Below are 21978 nucleotides of genomic sequence, written 5' to 3'. Positions count from 1 at the left end.
TCCTTGGCACTAATCCATTCTCACCCACAAGTCCATAGCCCACCATATGATGATGCTTATTTATGATTACGTGATTATGAATTTAACTAGTGGGTTCATAAAAAAAAATCCGGAGACATTTTCTCTTTTTTTTTTTGTAAATTTTTGGAGTTGAAACACAAAAGGGTTGTGGAATTCTTAGGGTAACGTGATTAATTATCGCTCCACTTGATCTTGGTTTTGATGAGATAAAAGGGGAGGAGGAGATTCGGATGGTGGTGGAAGAAATGGTAAGAGGCTGGGGAGAGGATAAGATGGCTTCAAGGAACAAGAACCTAATGCAATTGATGACATACTTTGGATCACTCGGTTTACTGGTGGGTCCGTAGATCAGGTTTACCCAAAGACCCCTTTTATAAATTGAATGAAATAATGCAGCCGAGATGTCGTGATAATATAATGCAGCCGAGATATCGTGGTATTTTGATTATGTATCAAAAGAAACGATAAAAAGGTTGAATGATGAGTTTATTTAGCCAGTTTTTGAGATCACATTCTACTCAGTTAAATTTATAATAGGACATAAAGTTAATATTTTAAATATAAAACGACGGAAAATTTTATTTGATTGAATATGAAGAATATTTTGAACGATTTTTTCAAAATTATATTAGAGAAAGTGTCTTAAAACTGTGTATTCGCGTAACAGTTTTTATTACCAATGTTGATGAGCGTATTTTGGACAAATTCATCGATAAGTACCCTATCTAATTCGAGACATCAAGCAAATATGCAAATGCATGCAAAGAGCTTTCTTTGAGATTGTCAAGGCATTTAATTAAGTTTTAGCAAGTTAGATGAGGACAAGTGGGTTATGTGAGGAACTTATTATCAATATCAAGTAGGTTTTCAATGAGATTTATGTATCATATTATGAATAAAAGCAAAATCATTTAATAATAAATATGTAATTTCCTTCCCCAATTATCAGATTGCCTTTAAAGACATTGAACTACTTTTGGTTTTCAATTTAAAATCATAGTGGAATATTAGATATAATACATTGCCACGATCATAAAATACTTATGTTCGTTTGTGAATTTGTAGAAAAAGGAACAGAACTTAAGTAGTATATCAAATGAAAGATAAGACTATTAATATTACCTTTTGTCTCTCTCATATCGCAAGAATAATTCGGGAAACACATTGATATAGATTCTTGTAAATTTCTTGTTTCAAAATAGAATTGATATAGATACGAAATTGAACTACCTAAAATAAACAGGGCTTGAGATATACTTTAGGGGAAGTGCATATATGAAAGACAAGATAATAATTATCATATATATATATATATATATATATATATATATATATGATAGATTAGATGAAATTTAAATATATGAATGAGTGCTCGAGGGAACCCTATAAAAATATCCAAATAAAAACTAGGAATTTGGACAATAGGGTCATGATGGGGAAAGTTTAAATTGGCGATTGTATCTTGACCCGAGAAATTCACTTACGAATGAAATTTTTTTTTTTTTTCACTTTGTAGAAGCAATAAAAAAGAAAAAAAAGGATTGGCTCTTGGAATGGGCAGTGGGGTACCGGGTAGTGGATATGACAGAAATGCGAGCCTCGGGACTTTTGTAAATAAATAGGCGGGTCTTTTGGTTTTGTTGAAAGACCGTGATTGCCACACGATCATCTTCACCCATCTATCCCCCTTCCCGCCTTTCTTTTTCCCCAGCCAAAAATCTATCTCCACCCACTGCCCCCCGCCTTCTCTGGCTATAGCAATGGATCCATACAAGGTAATATTTCTGCACCTTCTGCTCATGTAATTTGGACGAGCTGATAGTGAAGTCGTTCATTTTTGAAGTCGAAGTCGAGGTCTATTTTTGCTGCTTTCCATGGCCATCACGGATTTCTGAGCAGCTCATTTTTTTTTCTTTCGCCAGTAATCGATTCTGAGAAAAAAATTCGTAATTCTTAGCTTCCATTTTTACTTTTTTATGCTTAGCTCTCACTCGATTAGATAAAATGAAAATATCAATTTTTTTTTCCTGTGAAAAGTCCAAAGTTCATATCTTTTATAGTAACGCTGAGGTTTAACGTGTTTTAGTTAATTCTAATGTATGTGATTTGTGTAGCATCGGCCATCGAGTGCTTTCAATTCTCCCTTCTGGACAACCAGTTCAGGTGCCCCTGTCTGGGACAATAACTCCTCTCTCACCGTTGGAACCAGAGGTGCTTTTACTGTTTTCTTTCCTTTCTTTTCTATGATCTAAGATTCTTATTGTTTATGCAACTTTATCCCCCGTTTGTTAGAAATGTCATTATTTGGTTTATTTTGGGATTGAATCATGTGTTATGACTTGCTGTTATTTCTTACTCATTAGATGCAGCAGCTTGAAAAATACAAAATTCACAAAACTCATTTTGGTTTTACCTATATCTATTTGTTTCCTCTATATTCTAAATGCCATGAGATCTTTATCAGAAAGTTCCGGTTTTTTAATAAAATAAATACGTTAAGAAGTCCTGAATGTAGACATACAATTAGTTTTTACTTTTAATATTCTGATATTGAAACTTTATTGTGACGACCACCTGGTTTATTTTAATATGACATTTTGTGATTACAAGTATTTAGCTTTTCGTCTTCTTCATGTGCCAGGTCCGGTTCTTCTCGAGGATTATCATTTGGTGGAGAAACTTGCAAATTTCGACCGTGAACGGATTCCGGAGCGTGTCGTTCATGCCAGGGGAGCCAGTGCCAAGGGCTTCTTTGAGGTCACTCATGACATTTCTAATCTCACTTGTGCTGATTTTCTTCGTGCTCCAGGAGTTCAGACACCTGTCATTGTCCGTTTCTCAACTGTTGTTCATGAGCGTGGAAGTCCTGAAACCCTCAGGGACATCCGAGGTTTTGCTGTGAAATTTTACACTAGGGAGGTAAGTTCTGTTGTTTTCCTTCAGAAAATAGTTCTGCTAATCCGTCAGTCAACTAGATGGATTCATATGCTGCGCACATATTAAGAATTAAATCAGCAGAAAGCCACTGACATGTGTTGTTTAGTTAACATGTCAAGCCTCTTTGTCTCATATCTGGAAAGTAATGGATACGAGTTGTTCTTAGAGACAATCACAGAATTTTGAAGAGCTGAATTTGCATGATGTACAGCTGCTCAATTGGACGTGTCATTCTAGCAATTTATAATTTTTGCCAATTAGCCAACCATTGTGAAGCCTTCCTTTGGTATTCCATGGCATTGAAGTTCTCAAATTCAACACATATGGATGTGAATAAAACACGACTAATAGTTGTCCTAACTTTGTTGCCCTCCACCACACACATAGCACACTTTGGCGTTGTAAAAATTGGGAGCTTCCCCTTCTGAAAGCGTATGTTGATTTAGTAGCAAGATGCAGCTTATCCATTCAATTAACTTGTAAGCACCACAACTAGGGACATAAGCTTTCCGGGCACAATAGATGATCTCAGGGGACTTGGATTATGTGGTTGGTGTTTTATGTAGTTCTTGGTCTGCATTTTCTTGGACACTCTTGATAAGCTGCTGATGGTTGCTTTGTGCATCTGGATAGGGTAATTTCGATTTGGTGGGAAACAATACCCCCGTCTTTTTTGTTCGTGATGCAATGAAATTCCCAGATTCGATCCATGCTCTGAAACCAAATCCAAAGACCCACATCCAGGAGTATTGGAGAATCCTTGATTTCTTCTCCTATCATCCTGAGAGCTTGCTTACGTTTGCTTTCTTCTTAGATGATGTCGGCATTCCACAAGATTACAGGCATATGGAAGGCTTTGGCGTCCATGCTTACACTCTGATCGACAAGGCTGGAAAAGCTCATTATGTGAAGTTCCACTGGAAGCCAACCTGTGGAGTGAAGAACCTGTTGGAGGAAGAAGCTATTAAGGTTGGAGGATCAAATCATAGCCATGCTACCCAGGATCTCTATGACTCAATTGCTGCTGGAAACTATCCGGAGTGGAGACTTTTTATCCAGATTATGGATCCTGATCATGAAGATCGGTTTGATTTTGATCCGCTTGATGTAAGCAAGATCTGGCCTGAAGATATTTTGCCTTTGCAACCTGTGGGCCGGTTGGTATTGAACAAGAATATTGACAACTACTTTGCTGAGACCGAGCAGCTTGCATTTAACCCTGCCTTTGTTGTACCTGGGATATATTATACAGAGGACAAGCTGCTCCAGACTCGTATATTCGCATATGGTGATACCCAGCGACACCGTCTTGGCCCAAACTATATGCAGCTTCCAGTAAATGCTCCCAAGTGTGCTCATCACAACAATCACTATGATGGTTTCATGAACTTCATGCACCGGGATGAAGAGGTACTGATCCCTCTTTTGGTAATAATGAACCGCAAATTATGCCTCGTTCTCTAATTTGGTCTTCATTTTGAGGACATCCTGCTTGTTCTTTATACCAGTTAGTTTCCTGGTTAAACTCAGCATTTAAGGTTACATTTTATGTGATTTAGTAAATATAATTATCTATGACTGGTTGCTGGTATAAAGTAACTTTTCATTAGATACCATTTTTGTGACATGAGGTGGTTGTGAATATAAACTTGGTGGTTGATATGAAAACTTGTAGATGTTCAAGATTGGAGATAAGAAGTCACCGACAGATAGATCGATGTTCTTCATTTTTATGTACTGTGAAAATGGAAATTCTATGTGTGAAATAAATAGGTTATGAAGAATTAGTGGGTAAATAAGAGTTGAGTGGAAAGCTATCTTATAACATATTGGTCATGACTCAAGGCATAGAGGACAGTTTGAAAAATGAAAAAATGCCAGAAGTAGTACCCATTCTGTTTTTCCAACTTTGTTGTGTAGTTGCTTTACAATAAAATCACTTCAGTTTTTTTTTTTTTGGCTTAGGGACTTTGTGAATGGGAGTTAAAATGGGCTTATCTTATGCTTAGTTGTACTAAACTTTTTTGTTCAATGTTTTTTCAGGTCGATTATTTCCCTTCAAGGTTCGATCCTGTTCGTCATGCTGCGAGGCATCCCATCCCCTCTACTGTCCTGAGAGGAAAGCGTGACAGGGTGAGTTTCTATGAGTAGATTTGCTTACTTTCAGGCTCTTGCTGTTGTTTGAATCTAGATAAAGGAACTATGGAAAAAAAATTGATACCTTTATGCAGTTAATCAAATCTGGGAAAATCGGTTCTCTTAATAACTTCATCTTGGGATTTGAAGAATATATGATACATAATCTTTGCTTCTCCCCTCCCTCCCCCTCCTCTCTCCTAAAATAGGAGAGAGTGCATGTAGATGAGTAGGAGGAAGAAAGTGATAAATAGGTCTTGAATTTTGTGGTTTGTTCTCAATCGCTTCTAGTTTTCAGAATTGGCAGAATTGGTACCAAAAGCAGCTGTTTTGCCGCTTCTGATTTTCATCTATTTTGCTCCAAAAAAGCCAAAAGCAGGTTTTAAAAGGCAATTGACAACAGAGAGAAACTAAATTCTTAAGAATCAAAAGCTAAAATCAGGTATTTGGAATTATTTGAGAATAGGCCCTTAGTTGCTCTGCTGCAAACTGTCCTCCTTTGAAGCGATATACTGAACATTAACGAGTAGAACTTACTCCCTTTCTTGAACATGACATTATCTGTTTTCCTGTGAGCAAACTATGGATGCCAGCCATTGAGCTATTGCTTTTTCTGCTAATGGTACTTGCTATAGTTTCTTTTCTTGCATGGGATCTTTGGAGGTCTACATGCCTTCTCCTCAAGTGCCTTTGTTCTTAGCTGATGGATTGGAATTTCTCTTTGAATTTTGGAATTGTCTTTGGTCCTGCTGGACCTTTGGATTGGTGAAATATGATAATGATGTGACCCTAAAATTTGTGGTTTTTTTTTTTTGGCAGTGTGTTATTCCGAAGGAGAACAACTTCAAGCAACCGGGAGAGAGATACCGATCCTGGGCACCTGACAGGTATTTCTTGGTGCTTACTGCTTAATGGCTCTTTGACTGATGGTATGCGTTTCATTTTTCTGGAGTTCTGATTGATCCGTGTTCCTCAGGCAAGAGAGATTTATCTGCCGATGGGTTGATATTTTATCTGATGCACGAGTCACCCATGAGATCCGCAGTATCTGGATTTCATACTGGTCTCAGGTCTAATTTTCATGTCTACATACCTCCCTGTTTTTTTCTAACTTGCATCTGTAGTAGTCTAACCTTGGGAAAAAAATGTAGGTTTTGCTGATTCAGTACTTGATTGTCTTGCAGGCTGACAAATCTCTTGGTCAGAAAATAGCTACTCGTCTCAATGTAAGGCCAACAATGTGAAGGCCATAAATGTTCCTGGTGGCTTACGGGCTAGGGAGTGTTTGTTCTCGGAGAAGTTGATGGTGTCCTTCAGTATGCTTCAGTCAGTGTGTTGTATTATGTACCGAACAGGCTTCCATGCCTGGTTTAAACTGAAATTATGTCCCGGTGTTAAATAAATAACAGTTCTCTGTGCGAGGATTTACTTGATCATGCATCTTCCTCCAACCCGCCCCCCCTCACCTCTCCAAAAAACCGCCAACCCAAAAAAACAATTTTCCTTCTCCATTGAATTGTGGAGGATAACTTCTGTGAATAGATTTGACATTGCCCACTCGTGTCCTTTGGGCGACTGCCAATATACCTGGAAGGTGCTCTTGTGGCATTTTTCAGGGTGTATATATTTTGGGGATCAAGTATGTGTGAAGGTAATTTATGGTTGGCACACCCGCAGCTTTTCCCCAATTGCGACCTTCATGTATGCAACTCTCAACCCCACATCCAGCCGTTCTGCCAATGAGGTTGGGAGGGCGCCGCTCTGAATGGTTGGTGTTTGGGTAGGGATGCCCTCGACAGTTTTGGTGCTGCCATGTAAGGCGGAACCGTCTTCTCCCTCTCTTTTTCTTGGCTTAGTGGAGGGAGGAAATGACGCTAGTGTGCAGTGACGCAGCTTTTGATTAATTCGCGGGGCTGCCGTGGTTGTTTTATGTATCCACATATATATATACTTTCGGGTGGGAAAGGGCAGACTTGGTTGTGATCCATGTCATGCAATAACGCATCAAAGTGAAAAAGTATTCGTTTGAACTGGGAAGGCTAGCTTGTGAGCGGGCATTGTCTGCAGTGGATGACCCTACCGTCTTAAACTCGTAATGGACCCTAGCGTATCAATATATATAGACACACGCGACGGATTAGATGGTAGATTGGATGAAATTTAAATATACGAAGGATAGCTTGAAGGAATCTGATAAAATAATCCAAACAAAAACTAGGAATTTGGACAATAGGATCAGGATGGGGAAAGTTTAAATTGGCGATTATATCCTGACCCGAAAAATTCACTTACGAATGATTTTTTTTTTTCTCACTTTGTTGAAGCAATTAGGAAAAAAAAAAAAAAAGGATTGGCTCTTGAATTGGGCACTGGGTACTAGGTAGTGGATAAGCTAGAAATGCGAGCCTCGGGACGGGACCCACTCCTAATTTTATAAATAAATAGGTGGGTCTTTTGTTTTTGTTGAAAGACGGTGATTGCCATCCGCCTTCCCGACTTGCTTTATCCCCAGCCAAAAATCTATCGCCACCCACCGCCCCCGTCCCCTTCCCCCCCCCCCTCGCTGGCTGTAGCAATGGATCCATGCAAGGTAATATATCTGCACCTTCCGTTCATGCAATTTGGACGAGCTGATGTTGAATTCGTTCATTTTTGAAGTCGAAGTCGAGGTCTAATTTTGCCGCTTTCCATGGCCATCACGGATTTCTGAGCAACTCATTTTTTTTTCTTTCGCCAGCAATCAATTCTGAGAAAAAATTTCGTAATTCTTAGCTTCCATTTTAACTTTTTTATGCTTAGCTCTCACTCGATTAGATAAAATGAAAATCTCAATTTTTTTTTTCGGTGAAAATTCCAAACTTCCTATCTTTTATAGTAACGCTGAGGTTTAGCGTGTTTTAGTTATTTCTAATGATTGGAGAGTTTGTATTTGGTCCTTTGTGATTTGTGTAGTATCGGCCATCGAGTGCTTTCAATTCTCCCTTCTGGACAACCAATTCTGGTGCCCCCGTCTGGAACAATAACTCCTCTCTCACCGTTGGAACCAGAGGTGCTTTTACTGTATTCTTTCCTTTCTTTTCTACGATCTAAAGATTCTTATTGTTTATGCAATTTTATCCCCCGTTTCGCATTGAATCTCTTATTGTTAGAAATGTCATTATTTGGTTTATTTTGGGATTGAATCATGTGTTATGACTTGCTGTTATTTCTTACTCATTAGATGCAGTAGCTTGAAGAATACAAAATTCACAAAACTCATTTTGGTTTTACCTATATCTATTTGTTTCCTCTATATCCTAAATGCCATGAGGTCTTTATCAGAAAGTTCCTGTTATTTAATGAAATACATACGTTAAGAAGTCCTGAATGTAGACATACAATTAGTTTTTAATTTTAATATTCTGATATTGAAACCTTATTGTGACAACCACCTGGTTTATTTTAGGGATAATTTCAGAAACCTCCCCCGAGGTTTTTGACAATTTCACTGAGCTCCCCTATGGTTTGGAAAATTACACTTACCTCCCTTGATTTGATAGTTTTAGTAACAAAACCTTAAAATAATATTGACTTGGTCAGTTTTTTAAATGAATACCCAAAAATGCCCTTGTTTAATGATTTTTAATTTATTTCCCTATATAATTATAAGATTATTTAGTATAATTATAAGGAAAAGGTGCCAAAATTTTCATGTCCATATTTACTATAAACAACTATAATAATAATTTTATTACTATGATATGATACTTTTGATGGTATTTTATTGTAGATTTAGATTTATAAGATAGAAAAGAAAATGTTGAAATAATTCATTTATAATTTATGAATTTTTGGAGTAGTGCAATTATCATAATTTAATAGTGCTTTTAGGCCATTTCTTTTTGATTTATTGTTAATTTTAATACCAAAAAATAGAAAACAAAGATCAACAAAAACATTGGATAGCATATAAAATTAACTCGTCAAAAAATATCACTAGTTCGACATTTGGTTATAATAGAAACTAGAGGCAATAGTGGTAGTTCTATAGTTTTATTAGCGAAAACTTAAAAAAAGGAATAAGAAGGAAAAGAATGAAAAAATAATTTTAAGCATTAAGCATACCAAATAAGGGGATTTCATTAAAATATTTAAGAGTAAAATTGTCATTTTAAATGATAAGGAAGGTATATGTAATTTTTTAAACCTCAAGGGAGTTCAGTAAAATTGTCAGAAACCTCAGGGAGGTTTCTGAAATTATCCATTTATTTTAATATGGCATTTTGTGATTACAAGTATTTAGCTTTTCGTCTTCTTCATATGCCAGGTCCGGTTCTTCTCGAGGATTATCATTTGGTGGAGAAACTTGCAAATTTCGACCGTGAACGGATTCCGGAGCGTGTAGTTCATGCAAGGGGAGCCAGTGCCAAGGGCTTCTTTGAGGTCACTCATGACATTTCTAATCTCACTTGTGCTGATTTTCTTCGTGCTCCAGGAGTTCAGACACCTGTCATTGTCCGTTTCTCAACTGTTATTCATGAGCGTGGAAGTCCTGAAACCCTCAGGGACCCCCGAGGTTTTGCTGTGAAATTTTACACTAGGGAGGTAAGTTCTGTTGTTTTCCTTCAGAAAATAGTTCTGCTAATCCGTCAGTCAACTAGGTGGATTCATATGCTGCGCACATATTAAGAATTAAATCAGCAGAAAGCCACTGACATGTGTTGTTTAGTTAACATGTCAAGCCTCTTTGTCGCATATCTGGAAAGTAATGGAAACGAGCTGTGCTTAGAGACAATCACAGGATTTTGAAGAGCTGAATTTGCATGATGTACAGCTCCTGAATTGAACGTGTCATTCTAGCAATTTATACTTTTTGCCACTTAGCCAACCATTGTGAAGCCTTCCTTTGGTATTCCATGGCATTGAAGTTCTCAAATTCAACACATATGGATGTGAATAAAACACAAATAATAGTTGTCCTAACTTTGTTGCCCTCCACCCCACACTTAGCACACTTTGGCATTCTGAAAATTGGGAGCTTCCCCTTCTGAAAGCGTATGTTGATTTAGTAGCAAGATGCAGCTTATCCATTCAATTAACTTGTAAGCACCACAACTAGGAACATAAGCTTTCCGGGCACAATAGATGATCTTAGGGGACTTGGATTATGTGGTTGGTGTTTTATTTAGTTCTTGGTCTGCATTTCTTGGTAACTCTTGATAAGCTGCTGATGGTTGCTTTGTGCATCTGGATAGGGTAATTTCGATTTGGTGGGAAACAATTTCCCTGTCTTTTTTGTTCGTGATGGAATGAAATTCCCAGATATGGTCCATGCTCTGAAACCGAATCCAAAGTCCCACATCCAGGAGAATTGGAGAATCCTTGATTTTTTCTCCCATCATCCTGAGAGCTTGCATATGTTTACTTTCCTCTTTGATGATGTCGGCATTCCACAAGATTACAGGCATATGGAAGGCTTTGGCGTCAATACTTACACTCTGATCGACAAGGCTGGAAAAGCTAGTTATGTGAAGTTCCACTGGAAGCCAACCTGTGGAGTGAAGAGCCTGTTGGAGGAAGAAGCTATTAAGGTTGGAGGATCAAATCATAGCCATGCTACCCAGGATCTCTATGACTCAATTGCTGCTGGAAACTATCCGGAGTGGAAACTTTTTATCCAGATTATGGATCCTGATCATGAAGATCGGTTTGATTTTGATCCGCTTGATGTAAGCAAGACCTGGCCTGAAGATATTTTGCCTTTGCAACCTGTGGGCCGGTTGGTATTGAACAAGAATATTGACAACTTCTTTGCTGAGAACGAGCAGCTTGCATTTTGCCCTGCTATTATTGTACCTGGAATATATTATTCAGATGACAAGCTGCTCCAGACTCGCATATTCTCATATGCTGATACCCAGCGACACCGTCTTGGCCCGAACTATCTGCAGCTTCCAGCAAATGCTCCCAAGTGTGCTCATCACAACAATCACCATGATGGTTTCATGAACTTCATGCACCGGGATGAAGAGGTACTGATCCCTCTTTTGGTAATAATGAACCACAAATTATGCGTCGTTCTCTAATTTGGTCTTCATTTTGAGGACATCCTGCTTGTTCTTTATACCAGTTAGCTTCCTGGTTCAACTCAGCATTTAAGGTTACATTTTATGTGATTTAGTAAATATAATTATCTATGACCGGTTGCTGGTATAAAGTAACTTTTCATTAGATACCATTTTTGTGACATGAGGTGGTTGTGAATATAAACTTGGTGGTTGATATGAAAACTTGTAGATGTTCAAGATTGGAGATAAGAAGTCACCGACAGATAGATCGATGTTCTTCATTTTTATGTACTGTGAAAATGGAAATTCTATGTGTGAAATAAATAGGTTATGAAGAATTAGTGGGTAAATAAGAGTTGAGTGGAAAGCTATCTTATAACATATTGGTCATGACTCAAGGCATAGAGGACAGTTTGAAAAATGAAAAAATGCCAGAAGTAGTACCCATTCCTTTTTTCAAACTTTGTTGTGTGGTTGCTTTACAATAAAATCACTTCAGGTTTTTTTTTTTTTGGCTTAGGGACTTTGTGAATGGGAGTTAAAATGTGCTAATCTTATGCTTAGTTGTACTAAACTTTTTTGTTCAATATTTTTTCAGGTCAATTATTTCCCTTCAAGGTACGATCCTGTTCGTCATGCTGAGAGGCATCCCATCCCCCCTCCTGTCCTGAGTGGAAAGCGTGACAAGGTGAGTTTCTATGAGTAGGAAAAAATTGAACTTTTTTGAATCTAGATGAAGGAACTATGGAAAAAAATTGATAACTTTACGCAGTTAATCAAATCTGCGGAAATCGGTTGCCTTAATAACTTCATCTTGGGATTTGACGAATAGACGATACATAATCTTTGCTTCTCCCCTCCCTTCCCCTCCTCTCTCCTAAAATAGGAGAGTGGGCATGTAGATGAGTAGGAGGAAGAAAGTGATAAAAAGGTCTTGAATTTTATGGTTTGTTCTCAATCGCTTCTAGTTTTCAGAAGCAGAATTGGTACCAAAAGCAGCTGTTTTGCCGCTTCTGATTTTCATCTATTTTGCCCCAAAAAAGCCAAAAGCAGGTTTTAAAAGGCAATTGACAACAGAGAGAACTAACTTCTTAAGAATCAAAAGCTAAAATCAGGTATTTGGAATTATTTGAGAACAGGCCCTTAGTTGCTCTGCTGCAAACTGTCCTCCTTTGAAGCGATATACTGAACATTAACGAGTAGAAGTTACTCCCTTTCTTGAACGTGACATTATCTGTTTTCCTGTGAGCAAACTATGGATGCCAGCCATTGAGCTATTGCTTTTTCTGCTAATGTTGCTTGCTATAGTTTCTTTTCTTGCATGGGATCTTTGGAGGTCTCCATGCCTTCTCCTCAAGTGCCTTGTTCTTAGCTGATGGATTGGAATTTCTCATTGAATTTTGGAATTGTCTTTGGTCCTGCTGGACCTTTGGATTGGTGAACTATGATATGATGTGACCCTAAAATATGTGGCTTATTTATTTTTTTTTAAATTTTTTTGTTTATTGCAGTGTGTGATTCAGAAGGAGAACAACTTCAAGCAACCAGGAGAGAGATACAGATCCTGGGCACCTGACAGGTATTTCTTGGTGCTTACTGCTTAATGGCTCTTTGACTGATGGTATGTGTTTCATGTTTCTGGAGTTCTGATTGATCTGTGTTCCTCAGGCAAGAGAGATTTATCTGCCGATGGGTTGATGCTTTATCTGATGCACGAGTCACCCATGAGATCCGCAGTATTTGGATTTCATACTGGTCTCAGGTCTGATTTTCATGTCTACATACCTCCCTGTTTTTATCTAACTTGCATCTGTAGTAGTCTAACCTTGGGAAAAAAATGTAGGTTTTGCTGATTCAGTACTTGATTGTCTTGCAGGCTGACAAATCTCTTGGTCAGAAAATAGCTACTCGTCTCAATGTAAGACCAACAATGTGAAGGCCATAAATGTTCCTGGTGGTTTACCAGCTAGGGAGTGTGTTGATAGGGAATGTTTGTTCTCGGAGAGGTTGATGGTGTCCTTCAGTGTGCTTCAGTCAGTGTGTTGTATTATGTACCGAACAGGCTTCCATGTCTGGTTTAAACTGAAATTATGTACCGGTGTTAAATAAATAACAGTTCTCTGTGCGAGGATTTACTTGATCATGCATCTTCCTCCAGCCCCCCCACCACCACCCCGCCCCCCCAGCCCCCAAACCAAAAGAACAATTGTCCTCCTCCATTGAATTGTGGAGGATAACTTATGTGAATAGATTTGACATTGCCCGCTCGTGTCCTTTGGGCGACTGCCAATATACCTGGAAGATGCTCTTGTGGCATTTTTCAAGGAGTATATATTTTGGGGATCAAGTAGTTGTGAAGGTAATTTATGGTTGGCATACCCGCAGCTTGTCCCCAATTGCGACCTTCATGTATGCAACTCTCAACCCCACATCCAGCCGTTCTGCCAATGAGGTTGGGAGGGCGCTCTGAATGGTTGGTATTTGGGTAGGGATGCCCTCGACAGTTTTGGTGCTGCCATGTAAGGCGGAACCGTCTTCTCCCTCTCTTTTTCTTGGCTTAGTGGGGGGAGGAAATGACGCTAGTGTGCAGTGACGCAGCTTTTGATTAATTCCCGGAGCTGCTGTGGAACTGTAGTTGTTTTATGTATATATATATATACACACACACACTTTCGGGTTGTGATCCATGCAAGTGGAGACCGCAATGAAAAAGCATCAAAGTCAAAAGTGATCCATGCAGGGGGGGAGAGCGCAATAACGCATCAAAGTGAAAAAGTATTCGTTAGAAGTGGGAAGGCTAGCCTGTGAGCGGGCATTGCCTGCAGGAGATGACCCTAGCGTCTTAAACTCGTATTTTACAAAGCTCCGATGCATGCCTGTCACTTGTGGTTGTCCCATTACATATATTATTATACTACTAGTAGTTTTTTCAAAGTGACTTTCCAGTTGGTATATATATAAATATATATATGTATCTTACGTATGTCTAATGCCGACTACCATTGCGAAATTCGCCCTCGTTGGCGGCGGCGACAATGATCCTATGCCTCGTATTGACCAAAAGTAATTCTGGCATAATTTTATTAGATATAAATAAACAAGGGCCAAGTTCTAAGTCCATTCATGGAGCTGAGTTTGGAACATAAGTTAGATGTTCAAGAATATAAGGAAAAGAGTCGATCGAGTACGCTGCTAAACTCTGTGGCCACCAAGGAAATAGAGCAAGAAAGCCGGAGGCCTACCCAGTTTCAATGGCTGGCTATTCAGCGAAAACGATTAGTAACGTATGTTGGAAATAGTTATAGTTAGGGATGAATCTCACATTGAAAGGATGTGAAAAATGGAAGAGGTTTATAGTCAAGTACACACCTATTCAATTCAATTTGGGTTGTAGGAAATACGTTTCATGAAAAAATACGTTTCCAAAAGACATGACATTTCTTTTGGGATATCTGAACGTTCTAAATAATAGTGTCCAAATAACAGAGGCCTCACATTTACTTCTTTTTTACTATTCTTCTATTTCGTTCAAAACAGTATTCTCTAAACCGTTTTTGGGAGAATTTCTGCATACTACTGTGTAAAAATTCTGGTAGAGGGAATTGCAGCAAAGCAAACCCGGTAATAAAATAGTGGGATCAAATTTCCTTAAGAAAAGTGAATTTTCATGTCGAAACCATTTTTGTTGTTGTAGTTAATATTACTTCTATTTTCCTAACAATGCAAAGACAAGAAACTCCACTCTGGACGACACTTTTTTTTCGTGGTCGTCCTCCGCCTCTCTCTCTTCTTCTTCTTTTTTTTTTTTTTTTTAAAAAAAATAATAAATTTTCTATGTAGAGTGTAGAGTGTGGAAACATGAAGAGAGTTAGTGGGTCCTCTTTAAGTCGGGTCCTTGACGATTGAGCTGTCATCCCTGCAATTTTTTTAAAAAATTTTTTCTTTCTTTCCTTTATAAAGATGATGAAGAAGAAAATCTGGTCAAAACTGTCGTTTGAGATTATTTATCGTAAATCTCTCAGATATGGCTGATATAATGCTCCCTCCCACACTACAGTCGTAGGTAGTACTATGCTTTCCCGTGTCGTGTGCAAGTGGAACACCTACACCGCTTGCTCGTACAATCAGTCATTACATGAATATTCTTTTTTGATACAATAACCACAGTTTATACAATTTCAATTTGATTTTTGTAACCTCTCCGTCCTTTTTCCTTGATTGACCCCACAAAACCCGGTGACTTTGGTGTAGTATGTGATTTCCACAGCATGTACATACATGCTGCTAGGCTGGTTGGTTTTGGTTTGACAAATTTAAGACGCCAGAAATAGTAGTAGTGTTTCAGTACTAGGTACCACGCCGGAATAAGCAGGAGGGAAGGACGAGGAGAATCCTAAATGGGGGGCCCGGTGTCTGCTTTCAATCATTTTTACCCAGTACTATATATATATACTACTTTGAATGAACCCCGTACCACCTCAATTCAGTGCTTTCCCGGTCCGTTTCAAATTTTGTGTATTTCGGGATTTTGACCTCCCAAAAATAGTTAGTGTGAATTGATGATGATGTTAATGTATCTATTTGGAAATTCTAAATTAGAAATTATTATAAAAATATATAGATAGAGATGAGATTAAAAAGTAGTTTTAGTAGGATGACAAGCATCTCAAAATAATAGGCTCACCGAATCAGGTAGCCTCCTTTTTTTTTTTTTTTTGTCTTTGGTCAAATTGCAAACCCCCTTTGTTTGACCTTTTTGGGTGTTTACCCTACCCAAGCTGGAGTTTGTGCAGTATGCGTCAGTTCCCGCATCCTGCAACGGCGGTTGACTTTACCCCGCGGGAAGTTTTGGTGGGGCTTTCATTTATTATGCTGTGGTGGTGAGTGGGTCTGTCTGGGGGAGAATCTTTCCTCGATACCGAAATTTAACATGATCAGGTCCTCGATACGCAGAGAGAACTCCCATTTCAACTGCATACAATAGAATAGATAGATAAACAGAATCTGATGTTGGATGGGGAGAGCGGAAGAGATTAAAATGAATTGTGGAGGGAATCTGGGGGTGCAGTTAGAATTATTAGCTCCCTATTTACTTACTTACTTAGACCGAGGCCGCCCGTGTTGCTGATGTTGTAGTTTGCTGCACCTGGGAGGACAGCCACACACAAGAACAAGAAGAAGGTTTTCTCTTTCGTGCATCTCAAATCCTTTTGCATAATAGTAGTAGATAAGGAAGAGAAAGACCCACCAGCCAGGGGCTGGGCTCCAACACCCGACTTGGAATATCCAAGAATCTCTCTTTTTTTTTCCCTTTCTTTCCCCCTAGTCAGTCAGTAGTGACTTGCTCTGCCTCTTTTGGTGCTTTTTTGTCTTATTTTGGTTTTATTTTATTTTCTCTACTTGTGGTCTGCGATATCTATGGGTCAATAAACTTTTGTACTGTCACTCATGGGATGGGGATGGGATGGGATTTTACTTTTACTTCTTTCTTCTCAGTACATCTCCTTTCCTCGCTCTCTGCGTCTCTCACTCACATGATGCCAACGTAAGAATCTCGAACTGCTGAAAAAAAAAAAAATTTCTGATTTCTCTAACTTTGTTGGAAGATCTCTTTATAGCAATAGAACCGCGTGTTTCTTCCCTTGTTTTCTAGTACTATCTACATCTGTTTTTCAGAGATTCGGCTACATTTTAATTCTCGTCTTCTTCTCTGACTCATTCTTCATATGCATGGCAGCGGGAATTAATCCAACTTGATATATACACCAATTTCTTATTTCAAATCTTCCTAAACAAATTGAAATCAACCACAGGAGCAGACTTCCCTTTCAGATTCTTCTTTAAAGATTCAAATTGGATCTGCACCGCTACTTGTTCAACAGCATTTTGCTTCTGACAGGTTGCTTTTGGGGTTCTGCAAACGCATAGCTTCTAAATCAGGCAGTCTTTGGGCTACTGTGCCCTTGCTTAGTTCCTGAAATTGGATCCTGGGGGATGCAAATATTGAATTTTTGAAGAAAGATTGTAGCTATGAATGAATATGGAAATGTATCCACTCAGAATACCATCTCGGGAGCTGAAGGGTCTGATTCCCTTGTAGATTTGGATTGCATGGATGAGTTGTTATTAGAAGGATGTTGGTTGGAGACCACTGAGGGACCTGAACTCTTGAGCGATAGCCCCTCTGACTTCAATGCTCTCTTTGATGCTTCGTTTACTTGGCCAATTTTGGAAGCCATTAATGGCGAATCCAACCCGTTAAAGAGCACTGAAGAAGAGAGGCAAAGGTTATCTTTTTCTGAGAATCTGTCAGCTAGTCCATCCCAAGGGAGAAATTCTGCTAAATCAGAGTCTCAAGACGGCAATGCTGTATGTTCTCCGAGTCTATCTGGGAACTTTTCAGCTGAAAGTTCTGCGCTGAGTAGGAGGTTGTGGATTGGACCTAGGGCTTCAACTTCTGTGATGGACAGACTGATTAAGGCACTTGGTTATATGAAGGATTGGGCTGGAGATAAGAATGCTCTTATTCAAATTTGGGTACCTGTAAACAAGGGTGGCAGACGCGTGCTGACTACCAATGATCAACCTTTCTCACTAGACCTTAATTGCCCGAGGCTTGCCTCTTACAGGAACGTATCGGTGAACTATCAATTCTCCACTGAGGAGGACTTAAAGGAGAGTGTTGGATTGCCTGGCCGTGTTTTTATGGGTAGAGTTCCTGAATGGACTCCTGATGTTCAGTTCTTTAGGACGGATGAATACCCGCGCGTTGGTCATGCGCAGCAGTATGATGTTCGTGGGACGCTCGCAGTTCCAATCTTTGAACAAGGTAGTCGCAATTGCTTGGGAGTGATTGAAGTTGTCTTGACCACCCAAAAGATCAACTATCGTCCAGAGCTTGAAAGTGTCTGCAGAGCTCTTCAGGTCTGATTTTTTGCTTACATTTACAACTGTACTTTGAACACTTACTTTCACGTTGTTCTGAAGCCTTAGTTCTTATGCTGATAAGAGTTTAAACTAAATTTGAACTTTGATGTAAGCTTAGACATGCACCACCTGGATTAAGAATGTAGACATTTGATCTTGCTATTGGTCATGCATCACTCAACGGACTGAAGCCTAGTGCTGGAATACATCACTAAAGCTATTTTTTTGTCTATTTAAGATAAATTTCTATTTCCCCTTGTTAAACTTCCTTCTTAACATGGTTTATGATCCACCTGTTTAGATTTGCTCATTCTTTTTTATCAAGGGAAACAAGGAATAGTTTTTCCTCTCACTTTCTCCAATTTTTCTAATTAGTTGCTTTATATAAGGATTTCCAAAATTTAACTGCTGCAGGAATGCAGCTTGTTTGTTGCAGCAATTGTACATAATTTCTTAAGCATCCAAATGAGACTTTAGGAAGTGACTTTTGTGTGTTCAAGTCATATTTGTTCACTTCTAGATTGTCATCTACTTTTTTGACTTGATAAAATAGTGAAAATAATGGAGAAACATTCATTAGCTATGTGTTGAGGTTCTCTTTGAAGCTTTAATCTTGGAATATAATAAAATACCCTTGCCAGTTTTTATGAAAGTGAAGTAAATTAAGCACTGAGGCAGCTTTCTTAATTTCTGATCTACCACTAACTTCTTGTTCAAAGGCTGTCAATCTCAGGAGCTCTGATGTTTCAGGCGCCCAGAATAGCAAGGTAATTGGCAGAGTACATAGAATTGCTTATATTCCTTTGATCTGAGGATTTCTGGTACTTTTCAGTTGTTATATGAACCGTTATACTTTAGCAGGCATGTGATTTTTCCTACCAATCTGCATTGCCGGAGATCCAAGAGATTCTAAGAGCAGCATGTGGGACGTATAGTTTGCCCTTAGCTCAGACTTGGGTTCCTTGCATCAAACAAGGCAAGGGGGGGTGCAGGCACTCTGATGAAAACCTTGTTCGCTGTGTTTCCACGGTGGATTCTGCTTGTTACATTGCTGATTCCCATGTTCAAGGTTTTAGTGATGCATGCTCAGAGCACCACTTATTAAAAGGTCAGGGCATTGTTGGTAGAGCATTCACAACTAACCAACCATGCTTTTCACCTGATATAACAACTTTTACTAAGACAGATTACCCCCTTTCTCACCATGCAAGGATATTTGGCCTCTGTGCTGCTGTAGCAATACGTTTGAGAAGCATCTACAGTGGTTCAACCGACTTTGTTCTGGAGTTCTTTCTACCCGTGGATTGTAAAGACACTGAAGAGCATCAGAAAATGCTTAGTTCATTGTCCCTTATCATTCAGAAATTTTGCCGGGGATTACGAGTTATTACTGACAAAGAGTTGCTGGAAGAAAATTCTGTGCCTTCAGGTGGAGTATCAATCCCGTCATATATCAAGTTTGGTGAAGAAATGTCAAAAACAGAACACAGACATTCAGCGATGGCTTCTCAAAGGTCATTTTGGACTTCCCGGCGTGCAGAGGTTGAGGAAACTGCTGTTGTTGCATCAAAAATTCAGAATGCAAAACCCGCAGAAATGCTATCTGGAAAATTCTCAGCGGCTAGGCAATCCCTGCCTGATATTAGTATGTGTGGTGACAGCCTTACTAGAGGACAATGTAGCTTGCTGGATGTCTCTAAAACAGCTGAAAAAAGGGGTGCCAAGGCTGAGAAAACTATTACTTTACAGATGCTTCGGCAGTATTTTGCCGGTAGTCTAAAAGATGCTGCAAGGAATATTGGTGGTAAGCATTGTTGTTCAGGGGTCTTACGTGAGAAACACCTTATTTGTTGTAGTGTCGGGTAGATATTTCATTTCATATATTTATAATTGTATGTTATGTGTGGATTTATTGTCCATTTTATGGTCTACGAGATAATATTTTGCATGGATATATTGTCCTGGAATGACGATCTTGCTTATGTTGCACTGTATAATTACACATTTACACACAAAAATTATGGTCTACAGCCCCTCAGGTTTAGCTTAGGAGTGAATCACAAGTATTCCCCTTCCCTTCGAGCTGAGATTGCTAGTAGTTTGGCATCTAACTGGGAATGTATCTGTATCACTAAAGATGGCGATACTTTTAGTTAACTGTTGTAGCTTTAACAACTTTTATAGCCTCCCAAGCAACTCGCCAAGATGTTTTAGAAACTTCACATAATGTGGGATAAGGAAGCTGCGATGTTTCACTTGGTTCTCCTAATATTCTTATTATTCATCCTTCAGTTTTTCTTGCCTTTTCAGTTTGTCCCACCACTTTGAAGAGGATATGCAGACAACATGGGATTAAGCGTTGGCCTTCTCGGAAGATCAAGAAGGTTGGTCATTCCTTGCAGAAAATTCAACGTGTGATTGATTCAGTGCAAGGTGCATCAGGTTCTTTACAAATCGAGTCCTTCTACACAAACTTTCCAGAGCTTGCATCTCCAAACTTAACGACAGCAGCTCCCTTTTCATGCTTCAACTCAAGTGATCATCCAATCTCCTTAAACACGCAGCCTGAGGCAAGCACGTTGAGTCCTCGTGCTTCTGCATCCAAGTCACCTTCATCTTCCTGCAGTCATAGTTCCAGTTCTAGTCAGTGTTGTTCAACCGGAACGCAACCACATCCACACACCCTTAAAATTTCTGGGCAGGAAGACTTAGTTAAAAACAACTCAACCGGTTTTATGCTGAAGAGGGTTAGAAGTGATGCACAGCTGGATTTGCCAAGTGACGGACCAAAGTTCCTGCCAAGATCCCATAGTCATGTATCATTTACAGAGCATCCTGACCCAGAAAATCTTCCTCCTGCGCCAAAAGAAACCAGTTGGATGTCTCGCGAAGGAACTACACTGAGAATAAAGGTCACGTATGGGGAAGAGAAAATTAGGTTTCGTATGCTGAATAACTGGGGATACAGGGATCTCTTAAGGGAAGTTTCTGGGAGATTTGGTGTAGATGACACCACTGGATTTCAGCTCAAGTACATGGATGATGACTCTGAATGGATACTATTGACATGCGATGCTGATCTTGAGGAGTGTTTAGATATTTGTCGATCATCTCAGAGCCAGACAGTAAAGCTGTCTTTTCTTTGTGCTTCTCACCCGCTGCATGGAAGTCCTTCAGGCAGTAGAAGCTGTGATATAAGTTGAAAAGTATTTAGCAGGAATCAATGTACAAATAGCCTCCTGTTTAGAGGTGCATATTTCCATCCGCTGGTGGAATTAAGGATTTGAGTCCAAATCTTGACCATCATCTTTAGTCCCTTTATGTTTGATAGATTAATTACGCACGAACGAACTTGGTAGCGGTTTTTGACCTGCCAAAATAATATACAGTTTCGTTGAAGCTATCAACGCTTCCTGGAATACGTGATTCTGCATTTCCTCCCAATTACTGCTGATTAATTCTGCTTTACAGCAATTAATTCTGCAGGGCAAGTCTAAGTTGTTTTTGTTCAGTTGGAAAAACAGACGAAGGGGTTCTCTGGCTGCACCGCAAAGCCCAATCAACACAAAAAAATAACATTCAAAAGAGATTTGTGTTCTGAGTCGTTATTTGTCCAGGAGTGCGGTATTATGCATAAAAGCCAGCCGAACTAACAGACTCACGGCTTCCATACATACAAATCAGACACGGCCACAAGCTGCTTGTGATTTTACGGTGAACCGTCGTTGAAAGTATAATAGCTGTTAGGTATATAATCTTGTCCCGGGTTGCATCAAAGATGACAAAGTCATCTCTGCCACCGGCTTAGCAGCGAGAGAGATCTTCATTCAGTGCCCATCATATTGACTTGCGCCTTGGACCCTCTTATTTAGAAGCTTATTTCATAGTTCTTGCTCCACACTACTAAATA

The 21978-nt window shown here is 39.2% G+C and overlaps 3 protein-coding genes across 10 annotated transcripts; all 3 read left to right on the top strand.

The window, feature by feature from the left end:
* Positions 1–1658: 1658 nt before the first annotated feature.
* On the top strand, positions 1659–6530 carry LOC113749381 (catalase isozyme 3-like). The gene is made up of 8 exons (XM_027293091.1): positions 1659–1796; positions 2136–2232; positions 2663–2940; positions 3592–4368; positions 5002–5091; positions 5914–5981; positions 6071–6164; positions 6279–6530. Exons 1-8 carry the CDS (start codon positions 1782–1784, stop codon positions 6336–6338), a joined length of 1479 nt encoding a protein of 492 aa, XP_027148892.1. The 5' UTR covers positions 1659–1781; the 3' UTR covers positions 6339–6530.
* Positions 6531–7649: 1119 nt separating this feature from the next.
* On the top strand, positions 7650–13125 carry LOC113749382 (catalase). The gene is made up of 8 exons (XM_027293092.1): positions 7650–7684; positions 8047–8143; positions 9401–9678; positions 10329–11105; positions 11740–11829; positions 12653–12720; positions 12810–12903; positions 13018–13125. The coding sequence occupies exons 1-8, from the start codon at positions 7670–7672 to the stop codon at positions 13075–13077; spliced, it is 1479 nt and encodes a 492-aa protein (XP_027148893.1). The 5' UTR covers positions 7650–7669; the 3' UTR covers positions 13078–13125.
* A 3047-nt stretch (positions 13126–16172) lies between these two features.
* On the top strand, positions 16173–21489 carry LOC113750193 (protein NLP5-like). Of its 8 annotated transcripts, XM_027294165.1 has the most exons (6): positions 16173–16322; positions 16879–18065; positions 18788–18835; positions 18930–19176; positions 19255–19872; positions 20379–21489. In XM_027294165.1, exons 2-6 carry the CDS (start codon positions 17172–17174, stop codon positions 21269–21271), a joined length of 2700 nt encoding a protein of 899 aa, XP_027149966.1. In that variant the 5' UTR covers positions 16173–16322; positions 16879–17171; the 3' UTR covers positions 21272–21489. The 8 variants fall into 8 exon arrangements, with proteins under 8 accessions (XP_027149966.1, XP_027149964.1, XP_027149962.1 ...); XM_027294163.1 differs by having other exon boundaries at positions 17041–18065; positions 18930–19872; XM_027294161.1 differs by having other exon boundaries at positions 16955–18065; positions 18930–19872.
* The last annotated feature ends 489 nt before the right edge of the window (positions 21490–21978 follow it).

Source organism: Coffea eugenioides, chromosome 10, assembly GCF_003713205.1.
Source record: "Coffea eugenioides isolate CCC68of chromosome 10, Ceug_1.0, whole genome shotgun sequence".
Taxonomy (NCBI): Eukaryota; Viridiplantae; Streptophyta; class Magnoliopsida; order Gentianales; family Rubiaceae; genus Coffea; species Coffea eugenioides.
This window is presented reverse-complemented; position numbering and strand designations above follow the sequence as displayed.

Coding starts and splice junctions, on each gene's coding strand:
- LOC113749382 (XM_027293092.1), top strand. Junction 11,830..12,652: donor TGAGTGGAAAGCGTGACAAG/GTGAGTTTCTAT, acceptor TGTTTATTGCAG/TGTGTGATTCAGAAGGAGAA. Junction 12,721..12,809: donor AGATCCTGGGCACCTGACAG/GTATTTCTTGGT, acceptor TGTGTTCCTCAG/GCAAGAGAGATTTATCTGCC.
- LOC113750193 (XM_027294163.1), top strand. CDS start 17,172: ATGAATGAATATGGAAATGTATCCACTCAGAATACCATCTCGGGAGCT. Junction 18,066..18,787: donor GTGTCTGCAGAGCTCTTCAG/GTCTGATTTTTT, acceptor TCTTGTTCAAAG/GCTGTCAATCTCAGGAGCTC. Junction 19,873..20,378: donor TGCTGCAAGGAATATTGGTG/GTAAGCATTGTT, acceptor TTGCCTTTTCAG/TTTGTCCCACCACTTTGAAG.
- LOC113749381 (XM_027293091.1), top strand. Junction 4,369..5,001: donor TCATGCACCGGGATGAAGAG/GTACTGATCCCT, acceptor ATGTTTTTTCAG/GTCGATTATTTCCCTTCAAG. Junction 5,982..6,070: donor CGATCCTGGGCACCTGACAG/GTATTTCTTGGT, acceptor CGTGTTCCTCAG/GCAAGAGAGATTTATCTGCC.